Below are 12325 nucleotides of genomic sequence, written 5' to 3'. Positions count from 1 at the left end.
CCTGAGGCAAAAAAAAAAAAAAAAGAGTTTAATAAATAGTACCAGATTTTGTCAACCAGACCCCAAGAAAGCATTTCTGGCATCACCTTAACATCCAGTGCCATTGATCCAGTCTCCAGACCTTTCCTTGCTTTGCCCTTCTCCAAGGTAATCTTGAAAATTACAGATGGTTGGTAGATTGCCTGAATTTTTAGAGCATTGCCTCAGAATTTTTTATGTTTGAAATGATTTTAAAGACATTTTCAAAAACCTTGGGATTTTTAAATTTTTCATTCTGATTGCCACTCCTCTTATTTCGAAGAGTCATGGCAGCTGTCATTAGACAAAAAGAAAGAGAATCACCTAAGAGGTGTTTACCCAAGAGGTCTTTTTTGAGACAGCATTAGGTATCCAGGTCAGGAAAAGAAAGACAACCTACAGAATGTAAAGTATTCTCTCCACATCCTCCCACAGTTTTTCCTTGAGTCTAAAATCTCTTATTGCCTGCTTTTCTAGATTTCTTTCCACATATGTTCTTGTAGACAAAGAGAGCTTTCCAGGACACTTCAGCAGCAGAACTACCCTCAACCCCACTGCAGACTCCCACCCCAAGTGTTGGTTTTCTGTACATGTCTTTTATGGGATGCCCAGACTTTGCATGTAGTTCTTTGGAATAATTGTCTCATTGCTAAGGTCTTTCCAAAATGTTTAAAGTTCTATTTGGAATTCTGAGGGAGTGAAAAGGAACCAAATTCTATGACTGAACTCTGTGTTAATACTTTGACCCTAACAAATTCTCAGCATGACTAGGTGATAATCTTCCCAGTTTTCTATTCTGATTTTTCTCCCTTTACTTTTCTATTACAACACCTGGTTGCTTTAACGCTCATTTAATTTTTTTGCCTCATTCTGTTTCTCACCAGTAGTTTATGCACTCAGACCTTGGGATCCATGTGCGGTTCTGTAATTCAGAAATTGTTCCTTTGAGTCTCATTCTCTTCTTGGGTTAGATTTGAAATGGAAAGATTGGGAAAATAAAATCAGATTTAGAAAGGATTAGGAATATGTATTAGGAATATTATGTATAGGAGAATATTTCTGGTATTTGTCCTAATGTTTTGAAGTTTGGGGTCAATATGGGTCTTCAGAAGTACTGAAAAGGACATCTGACCACAAGATATTTGACCAGGTCAGGAAACTAAGAAATTTTGGGTCATGTTTTGAAAAGGTCTGACTTTAAGAATGGCCTTCAGTCAGTCACATCAGAAGCCTCACTGTCAGTCCTCACATCCCAAAGGTCCATCAGTTCTACACAGATGGCAGAGGAAAGAAGGCCCAGAAGCCCAAACTTGACCACTTGTGTAGCTTAAAAAGATATTTTTAATTTTTCAACAACTTCATATTGTTATTTTTTTGTGTGCTTCAAAAATCATTGTTATGTTAAATTATCCCTAAAAAATAGATGCTATCTCCTGTGCAAAATAGGACCACTATACAGACACTGAGAGTCAGAAGAAAAGGACAAGTGAGTGAAACACTAAGACTGCAAGCCTCTGGGCCCAGTGTGGGAGCTCCTCCAGCCCAAAGCCCCAGATGCAAATGTGGAGGCATCAGAGCACAGAAACAAGAGCATTTATCTTGAGGACTCAGTTGCTAGAGTGGATACATATCAGATGTCTGATGGGTAGGGATTAGACGTGATATTCTTTCTTTATTTCCTGAACCTATTATGTTTTGAAATGTTTATGTATGTATATGTACATACAAATACCCATATATATGTATGTATATGTATAGATACATACGTATTTTTAATATATGTATATGGCTTCTAACTTGAGGTGGCGGGTTTGGCATGGATGCTTTCATAAAGTCAATAGCTATTATTCACCGGTCGTGTGATTGCATCAGGTCAAATATTTGGGGTGTCTTTTGGATGGGAGGTATGATAAACCCTAAGTGCCCAGGATAACTTCGACACCATTCATTCTAGAAAGAGAGGCGTGTTTAAGCTTGCAACAGATTCTTTGGGGCTTATTCTGCAGTATAACCTTCAGCATGAGCTCACCATGGAGACCAGAAGTTTAAAAGTGCTTGCTGTCAACATGCAAGGAAAGATGGTTACCTTTGAGGCATGTCCTTCTGAATTTTACATAATCCTACAAATGGTTTTCAAAGAATAATTAGATTTCAATAAAGGATTAGCACCTATAAAACGGGTGGGAAACTATATGGCCCACGGGCCAGAACTAGTCCAACATATGTTTTTGCCAAAAAAGTTTTATTGGAACACAGCCACATCTATTTGTTTATGTATCATTTATTTCTTGCTACAATGGCAGAGTTGAATAGTTATGACAGAGACCATGTGGTCCACAAAACTCCAAATTTTACTCTCTGGCCCTAAACAAGAAAAACAAATATAAACAACCCAACAGAAAACAAATAGGCAGAGGAAATGAATAGGCAATGCATAGAAGAGCACACTAAATGCCCAGTAAATACATGAGAATATGCAGTTGTAATCAGGGAAATTCAAATTTCAACTACACTTTGATTTCATTCCAGGTGCATCAGATTCACAAATATTTAAGTCTCACAATATTGGTATTGGTAGGATGTAGGGTAATGGGGTTTCTTATTTTCTGCTGAAGGAAGCACAAATAAGTACAGTCGCTTTTGAAAGCAATTTGACATCCAATAGCAGTGAGTGTACATAGTCTATGACCTGGCCATTCCACTCCTAGACACACACACACACACACACACACACACACACACACATGTGTATAAAGGAAATACCTTTTAGAGAATCTCTTGGCATATATAAGGGAGACATGTACAAGAATATTCATGATAGCGTTATTAGAAAAAATACAAATAAGTTTCATATTCATAGAATGGATAAATAAATACTGAGTATATTCTTTAAACAGAATACTATGTAGTAAGGAAAATGAATTAACAATAGCACATATTTCATGAACATGGATAAAGCTCACAGGCTGAATGAAGAAACCAAGTTGCAAAAGAATACAGATTGATATTTTTTATATATGCAAAACAATAATATATATTGTTTAGGGATGCACCCACACAAAAAGCATGAAAATATGCACGGGCATTAATTATGAAGTTTAGGAAAGGTCTTACTTCTCAGAGAGAGAAAGAAGGAAAGGAATATGATTGGGGAGAGGTACAAAGGGAACTTCAACTACATTTGTAACATTCTATTTCTTAAGCTGATTGCTGTGAACTCAGATTTTTGTTCTATTGTATTGTAAATTGGAGTTACTTTATAAAAGGTGAAATTCTGTACATTCGAGGACTTATAATCCAGTTATTACAGCACTACTGAAGAACCTTCACAATCTCCCAGGTTTTGTTTCCTTAATGGAGCAGCTTGCAGGTACGGCTTCTTCATACACTTGTGTAGGCTCTATATTTATAAGAATGTCTGGGTGAGGGTGTGAGTTGGACAAAATCCAGCTTGTCCACGAGTCAACATGCCCTGTGCCCTTTGCACAAAAGCCCCAAGGTGAACATCACTCGAAGGGTGTGCCTCCTTTGTTGCCCAAAAGTACCCTGCAATGCAGAGGCACTGTAGCTAGGCTCCGCTTCCTCTTATCCAGCCTGTGGATGCTATCCATTTACTCATCCATGGCCATGAAAAACTAGAAGGAGGAACCAGTCTGGAGGCAGAGTCTCTACTAAGTTTATTACTTGTTTGCCATCAAATTCTGGTTCATCCAGATATCTTTCTAGGTCCTTAAGGGTTATATAAGAGCTGATCATTTTTCTCTAGTTGTCTGGGATAGTATCTTAAAAATCAGCGGTTTTTTTCCTCTCTTGGGGCATCTTAATCCAAGAAGTGAAGACTAATTGGCCAGCTTATCTTTAAAGCAAAACATGTATAATGTAGCAACTACCAGAACTACTAAAACTTTAGCATATCTTACCTCTTTTTTTCTCTGCCCAAGTCCTTTGTTCCTGATATTTTGTCGTCTTGGACAAGCTGCAAATTTGAATCCTCCTTTCTTATCTTCTTCATCTCCTAGATAATAGGATTTTATTCTGCAATAAAATCTACATCTCTCCTTTTTCCACAATCCAAATCTCTCCTTTCATCTAAGTTGCCAGCCCTAAGATCTTATTCCTTGGAAGCAAAGAATAAAGTTCCCGAAGTGTGGTTCAAGGACCACCTGTCTCACTTTCACTTGACATGTATCAAAATGCTGATTTCGAGGCTCTAAGGCTTTTAAGACACTTTGCAGTTTTAATCAAGCTTTGCATGTGATTCTTATGCTAACTAAAGTTTAAAAACCCCTACTTTAAAAGAAAGGAAATGAATTATTTGGACAAATTAAAATCAATCAGTATAATATATAATTATTAAAAAAAAACAGCAGAAGATAGTGATACCTTGGCAAGAGAAATTCTGTCATCTTCCAGTGTTGTTACGAAAGAGAGACGTTAAAGGAATCAAATAAAGAAATGAAATTAACAATTTTCTCTTCACTTGCTCATGAGAGTTGCTAGAAAATAATGGAAATGATTTAGACAATGGAAACCAATTTAGGGAAGCCTCCAAGGGCAACATACAAGGAACCAGGAGCCCAGGAGTTGTTCTGTGATGATCTTGGGCAGAGCACAGCATCTGCAAACTTGAGATTTCTTATCTATAAAAGGTAGGGTTGTCCACCTACCTTTAATTTCTCTTTCGAACCTACAATTAGAGGAAATAGGTCATTCCTAAAACTTAAAGTCAAGGCATATCTGTATTTATTTGACTCTCAAGCGTGTGGATAAATTTATTGTATGTTAGTCATGTGCCCAACTGGGCATTATTTTTAAAATAAACTCCTGAATGTAAATATGATGGAAAATTTTCATTTTAAACTCCTTGGGTCTGCATCAACTTATTTCCATTTTCTTTAATTTTACTTACATGACATGAGTAATCAACTTGATGACAGTGACATTTTTAACCCAGCCTGCCTTAATTTAAAGTATTCATGGCAATGTCTTCAAAATAGAGTAAAATAACCCAAAGGCACAGTGGAAAGCAAGAAAGGAGGTGCCCATAAAGCAGTATTTGGTACAAACAATGGTAACAATAACGTGGGGTCTATTAAGCCACAAAAGTCCAGAAGAGGAAGGAATGCTGATAATTACCTAACACTAAAGTTGCTGCTGGCTTCTCAAGGGTAGTTACCTAGAACTCAAATGACAGCAAAAGCTGTCTGGAGAAATTGCCCAGTGTTCAGAAACATCACCTCCTTTAACCCTAACAAGATTCCTGTATTCTAGGATTTTAAAGTAGATGAGAAAGCGATCTGAGTTGTGGTCACCAAAACTCTGTATGGTGGATGGCTAATTGCTAAGACTTAGCTATCAAGTGCATATCAAGGTAGGTATAAAGATGTCAGTTGAAGTGAGAGGCGCTTGGGGGATGGGGGGTACACAGTTTTAATTTAGTATATAGCTAAAACTCAAATATTTATGTCAGATTAAGAGAAACCTTTTCTCTCCTCTTCAAAATCTTTCTTCCATTTGCACAGCTCCCAAAGTCCTCGCCATTTGGAACAGTGGAGAGTCATTTGAAACTTAATGCTGGAGGCAAGTTCTACTTTTCAGGTCATCCAATTTAGGAGATCCAATTTCTGCAGAGAGAAGACGACGAGTGGGGGAGGGAAAACCCAGATTCTAAAGTCTTCGGATGCTTCCACCCTCGATCCACAACCTGCCACGCAAATCGAGCCAAGGCAGGGATTTTTGCCGCGAACCACCACCATCACCACCACCTTGTCACTCACGCCCGATTACCACGCCCCTCTGGTCCCACTCTCGGCCAATGGCGGCTCCTCTCTTTGCATAGTAATGAGCTCGAGACCTCCCCCGGCCAATGGCGCTCCAGGAGACGGGTTAGTTTTGCATGTACCTAAGTGATTTGCATAACCCAGCGGCTGGGGGCTTGGGAACCCGAGCATGCAACCCTAGAAGGGAAAAGGACGGGAGGAGATTGAGCTGCGGCTGCGAGAGAGCGAGAAAGAGCCCGGGTGTTTGTGCGAGAGCCGGGCGGGGGACTGTGGCGAGGGGCCGGCATGGCTGAAGGCTGCGCTCCTCAACCTTGAAGAGCGGCTGCGGCGGGAGGCCGGGGACCGGGAGGCGTGTGCGATGGCAGAGCGCGGCCCCTGCAGCTGCGCCCGGCCCGGCCGGCTGGCCTGAGCCGCTGGAGGAACGGGGCTGCCTCTGCGCTTCCATGGAGCAGCGGGTAGGGCGAAACTCCGGAGCGCCGCGTCCCTGCGCTGCTGCTGCCGCGGACTGTTGAAGGGGCCGAGCCCCCGCGACTGCAGAGAGAGGAGAGCCCCCGGCCCAGCCCGCAGGCCTGCCGCCCAGGGCGGCGGGGGGCGTCGGAGGGCGCCAGAGGCGCGCCGAAGGCGCGGCGCCGCGGGAGAGGCCGGCGCTGGAGGCGGCCGCAGCAATGCCGGGCCCGCTGGGGCTGCTCTGCTTCCTCGCCCTGGGGCTGCGCGGCTCGGCCGAGCCGAGCGGCGCGGCGCCGCCTCTCTGCGCGGCGCCCTGCAGCTGCGACGGCGACCGTCGGGTGGACTGCTCCGGGAAGGGGCTGACGGCCGTGCCCGAGGGGCTCAGCGCCTTCACCCAAGCGCTGTGAGTGCGGGCGGAGGGGGCGCCGGAGGGGGTTCCGGGGGGCGGAGCCAGTGGCAGATCCCACTCCATCCCCAGTGTCCCGAGGAGGGGGGCGCCGTCACCTCCTTGGCACCCGCTCCAGCGCCGCGAGCTTCACAAGCTTTGCCAGTCCGGGTCCGAGACCCGTGTAGCTCTTTTTCCCAGACTTTTCGGGCACGATCACCACCACCCTCCCCCAACTCCCAAGTGCATGTGGGGCCGAGGAGGAAGGAGGAATCTGGAAACACTTGCCCCTGGCAGCCTTTTCACGAGACTTTCTCTTCTCCCGCGGGCCCCTGCTCAGCTGGCAAGAGTTTTGCAGGCGGCGGGAGTGAGGGCGGCTAGAACTTGGCCTGAGTCTGAGACCGAGGCAATTTTCGTGGGGAAGCACCTGGAGCCTCCTGGGTTCTGGCATGTGGGGAGAAGAAAACACCTGTACCGCAGTCTGGGCGAATGGCCTTCCCATTTGGCCCTGTCCGGGGCGGGGGGCAGGGGTGGGAGCGACCTGGCACCTCAGTCCAGTTCCACTCCGGACTCACCAGCAAACGCCTGGGGTTCTGGAGCTCGCAGGGAAACCGGGCGAAAACAACGGAGAAGGGGGCGGGGGGGGGGAAATTGCAGGTTTCTCTGGGTGAAATACTTTTACCCAGCAAGGCCTTTTAAAGAAGGAATGCTGACCTGAAGTACAGGATATTGGAGGAAAATGAAAGTTCCAGAGCATAAGCTCTGCCTGTCCCGAAAGGGAGCAGTTTTCTGCTGTTCCTTAACCAGTAGAACTTTTCTTTTGAGCTGCCTGAGGTTGGGAAAGTCACTCAGATGGTTCTGACTTCCAAAACCCCCCTCCACAAACGGGGACGGAGAGCTTTAGACATTCGCTTTAGAAACGAAGACTCTGAAATAGGTGTTGGCTGTGGTGTTGGCAGATGGCACCAGTAGAGAAAGAATAGGGTAACTGCGTGCAGGGTTTGGTGTATGCTCCTGTCCTGCCTTGCTGTGCTGTGCGGCCAGATTAAATCAAGGGCAGTGAAAGAACTGTTTGAGAGAGGAAGGGGTTCTGAGAGGCCTTGGGTAAAGGGAATTTCCTTTTACCTTACAGCTGCTGAGAGGGACCTCTTAGAAATAGACAGTGTGAAAGGAATAACAGACCCCGTGAAGAGATCCTTTCTGTGCAGGCCAGAGCGGTCCTGTTTCCAGGTGGCTGGTGGGAGGTGTTCTGCTTGCCCTCTGCCAGTGGGGTTTTTTTGAGTCTTGTGGCCACTTGGAACCTGTCTCATTCTTTGGCCGCCAGCCCCCCTTCTCTTTTTTTTTCCCCCTTTTCTCAGGTTTTAGTTACACATTTGAAGTCATTTTCCTTCAATATGGTGAAATTTAACTTTTCAGTAAAAAAAAGTTAACTTTCCAGTGACGAGCAATTTGCCCACAAAGGTACCCTACGTGGGAACGTTTGGGTGGGAGTGGGGAGAAGTAAGGGAAAGAAGACTGGGTAGAGGGGAAGGGGCTGTTGTTTTCCCCCAAGACCTCTTCATACTTTTAGGGAATTCATTCAGGAGAGGTGGCTTTCCCTGAAACCTCTTTCAGGTCCAAGAGAGAAAAGTATACTTTTACTATTTTGACCAGTTGAAAAGACCTTGTTTAGCAGATTCCTTGAGTTTTAATGTGTAGACTTGCCCTATAAGGAAGAGGGCTGTTTTACATTAGTACCTAAAAACCACGACGAAATTTTTATTTTTATGAGAGCACACTCCTTGCTATAGAGCATCAGGCATCTTTCTTTAGAATTCACCAAAGGTAGTGAAATGCTATATTCTCAACATTGAGCCTTACATAAGTGACTGTTCGTGGCTTGGGAAACAGATAAATAATTGGTACCAGTCCAGATCAGATTGCCTAAACTAGCATCATCATAGCACTTTCTGAGCTGTGGTGGTGGGCAAATGTGTTATATTTTCTTTTTCCCTTCGTGACCTGTAGAGTAGTTGTACCTCCTGATAACTCCTTATTTCACTTGAACACTCTTCATTTCACCTTTAAAAGTATATGTTATAGGGCTTCCCTGGTGGCGCAGTGGTTGAGAGTCCGCCTGCTGATGCAGGGGACACGGGTTCGTGCCCCGGTCCGGGAAGATCCCACATGCCACAGAGCGGCTGGGCCCGTGAGCCATGGCCGCTGAGCCTGCACATCCGGAGCCTGTGCTCCGCAACGGGAGAGGCTACAGCAGTGACAGGCCCGCATACTGCAAATAAATAAAAGTATATGTTATAATGACGAGCCCTTGTAAAGGGCCTTTCAAGGGCAGTGTATTTGCATTTTGGGAAACCAGTGATCTCAAAAGCCCTGTTGAAGAGGGGCGGGTGTTGTGATCTGCCCACTCCAGTTGATCTTATAAGACACCTTGGAATCACCCAAGGTCTCTTTGCAAGTACTTCTGATTTGCTGTCCCATCACAGCTTTGGTGGAACACAGGTACACACCAAGGAACTACATCCATGGTTCCCAAACTCTGATCCACTGATTTCTAATTTCTGGAGCATGAGCACCAGTGCCTGTTTAGTTATACATAAAATGATAATCACAAAAATAGAAGTCAAAAAGGTGAGACTAATTATTAATCAAAGTTATTTTCTTGTCATTCCTCAATGGTGTCTTACCTTCACCTCACTCAGGTGTGTACACATCCCACATTGGGACTCCTCGTTGACAGAGCAGGGATTTTATTTTACTCAACTTGGAGTCCAGAGTCCGGTACAAAGGAAGCGCTTAATGCTTCAGTGAATAAATAAGGACTTAAGGCCACAGTGAGGGGCAGGATTGGGGCTTGGAATTCAGCCCTCATTCCCACGCGGGATTGCCAAACTCCGCATTCTCAGCATTTAGCTTTTTGTCCAGATCTGAGAACCCAGAGAGAGGATACCTGCTTTTTCTCCTTTAGGCTCGTTTAAACTTGTTCAGCCTGACAGTGTCTGTTTCCTGCTGAAAGCTGCTTTATCTGAGTCTGGGGGCAGAGTCAGATGTAATCCTCAGTGTTGTTGATGGGATTCCCGTGTTCACAGAGCTTGCTGCACCTGTAGTGCTTATTTATATTTTGCAGTGGCAGTTCCCGATCCTGTGTCACAGTGCACTGGCTTGTCACATTTCACCCCGAGGTGTTTTAAAGGAAGTACTCTGACTAGTATTAAAATTCTGAAGTGTATTTTTAATCAGAAGGGTTCAAGTTTATTCCCCATTAGAGCTAATAAGGTCCCTCTTAATCACCTGCATTCCAAGATTCTTGATTGAGAGAGAAAAGGGTGAAGTCATGGTGGTGGTGGGGAGGGAATAGTGAACGTGTGTCCTCTGGTTTGTGTGTTACTGTCACAAAATTTGAGACTTGTAGACGGGGGTTACAAATTTCCGCATGCTAGGTTATGTCTGGTGCATAGTTTTAGGATTATAAAGGCTGTTTCTGTGGCTTTGTGGGGAGGGTGGTAGGTCTGAGCCCTCACCATGCCCCTGAGTAATTGTGTGGCCTTGGGTGAGTCATTCTACCTTTTTTTTTTTTTTTTTTTTTTGGTGACAGTTTCTTCATTTGGAAAATGAAGTCATTGGATTCACTAGATTCTATGTAAGGCTGCTTGTAGCTTCCAGACATTCTATGATTTATAATTCTTACACAGTTTTAGGATGGCAAGGTGATGATAGCGATCGACTACTCTCGTGAAAAGATCCCAGAAGTATCTGAATATCCATCTAGTTGAAGTTGCACAAGCCTATTTATTGCCTCTCACTTGGAGGAGGAGTTCTTTGTGTTTAGAAGTGTGTGTTAGGAAATTTGCCATGGAGACTTGTTACAGAATGCATGACTAGCTAAGGCGCTTTGCTGGGGTAGAATAGCCCCGCTTGTTTCCTGTTGGTATGGCTTCACACTTGGAAACTAAAATCACTCTGTTTCAGTAATTTGGATACTGTACAAAAAGTTACTCAACGTCCTCACTTCCATATAATTAGTTATAATCTCTGCAGCCTTCACAGTGTGTGTATCTTGTACACGGGCAGGTTAGCAAGCTTTCTATATAGAACTGATGGTTACCTGAGGGGCTTTGAAGGATTTTAAAAAATAATCTGTTGCTTTTTCTTCTTTGGGAAGCATCATCTCAGATTCTTCCCTAAGGTGTACTTTTTTTCATGACTCCAAGCACCTTTCTTTTAATAGTATTATTTGAAAGTATTTTCTTATGTTTCCTCCAGTGTCAGTTGTATTCCCTGGCAGGTCAGTAATCAGTGGCTAAATGTTTATACCTTTTTTGATGGTCGAGTTTTGATATTTTGATGTCTAAGTTACTGTCTGTAAATTTCACTGTTAGCTTATTTTCTTCGGTGTGTCTTTCTAGAGAAGTATTTGTGTTATATACCAGGGAACTTTGTTCTAAACAAGGCCAATATATGAACATCTTTAGGTACAGGTCGTTTATTTTACAAACTAGTGAACTGCTGGGTTCTCTTTAAACAAGAGAAGAAAGAGCATTCTGCTGGGAATATGGAGAGCTGGTTTCCAGATCTGTCAATAAATCACACGAGTGACCTTGAGGTGGTGACACACTTAACCCTTCAGGGCCTTGGCTTCTTCACCTGAGAACAAGGAAGTAAACAACTCTTACTGCCAAAAGTTTTCTTTCTATTTAATTCGATTTTTTTCCCCATACGTTTGTCCCATCCTCTGTGTTGTGTTAAGTGTAGTGTAGGTGTCTCAATCCTGAAATCCCTCCCTGACCCAGGAAACTTCCCCAATTGTCCACCTCTACTGGAATGTATGCATGGGGAACCTGCCTCAGAAGGCAACAATGTGCTGGGTGTGGTCTGAGCTCTACCCAGGATTTAAACCAGTGATTCTCATTCGAGGCTCCTGAAGGCTTGTGGTAACCACTAATATTTTATGATTTTCAGTCCAGCTAAATGCTAATGACAGTTATGGTATCACAAGCATTTAATGTCCAGGCACTTGGCTCTTACGTGAATCGTAAGGTAACATTTGACAACTTAATCTCTTAGGGAAGATCAAAGTTCTGTACTAGTAGGTGGATCCAGGCAAGTTTGGGCGTTTTCTTGGCCTCTGTCAGGTTATCTCTCAAATTCTTATTTTAGTCATCTTTATAATGGCGGAAAGCACTGACAGCCTGCAAGTTTGGATTTTGGTCTTTGGTCTCCTTGGTTGTGCTTATCCTTTTATTTCCATTTTTCTTGTCAGGAAATAATGCATATTGGTGACTAATGGCTCTCATTGCTTTGAATCTCTCTGAATCTGTGTAGACTATCAAGCAAGTGAAGTTGTAAGAATCCTTTGGTGACTCATTGAAATTTTTCTAAGACCGTTTCCCACTTTTTCTCTATAAAAAAGATAGAAGTTTCCATAAAAGCACAATATTTATCAGTATACCTGGGTTACAGGTTAAACCCTGCCCAATGTGCCTTAAACTCCGAGAAACGTAACTAATGTAACTTGATCAGACAGCTTTGCTTTTAATTATTTTTAAATGAGGGTTCATGGTTTTGTCTTTAGAAATGTATTATCTAGATTGCTCTTTAATTGCCTCCTGAAGCCTTCAAGTTTTGGGCAATGCCCAAAGCTTGTTTTCCTGTATATACAAGGACATGGATAACTTTGTCCCCAGTTTTGTTCAGTGAA

The 12325-nt window shown here is 43.5% G+C and overlaps 1 protein-coding gene across 2 annotated transcripts in view; it reads left to right on the top strand.

Annotated features, from left to right (window-relative positions):
• Nucleotides 1-5933: 5933 nt before the first annotated feature.
• Nucleotides 5934-12325, top strand: part of LGR4 (leucine rich repeat containing G protein-coupled receptor 4) — a 95442-nt gene continuing 89050 nt past the window's right edge. The window contains exon 1 of one of the 2 annotated variants that reach the window (XM_065881827.1): nucleotides 5934-6648. In XM_065881827.1, coding sequence (XP_065737899.1) covers nucleotides 6464-6648 — 185 coding nt within the window. In that variant the 5' untranslated portion in view covers nucleotides 5934-6463. The remainder of the gene's footprint in view (nucleotides 6649-12325) is intronic. The other variant, XM_065881828.1, reaches the window with a different exon arrangement.

This window comes from Phocoena phocoena, chromosome 8, assembly GCF_963924675.1.
Source record: "Phocoena phocoena chromosome 8, mPhoPho1.1, whole genome shotgun sequence".
In the NCBI taxonomy this organism is placed as follows: domain Eukaryota; kingdom Metazoa; phylum Chordata; class Mammalia; order Artiodactyla; family Phocoenidae; genus Phocoena; species Phocoena phocoena.
The sequence above is the reverse complement of the archived record's forward strand: the minus strand, read 5'-3'. Positions and strand labels throughout refer to the sequence as shown.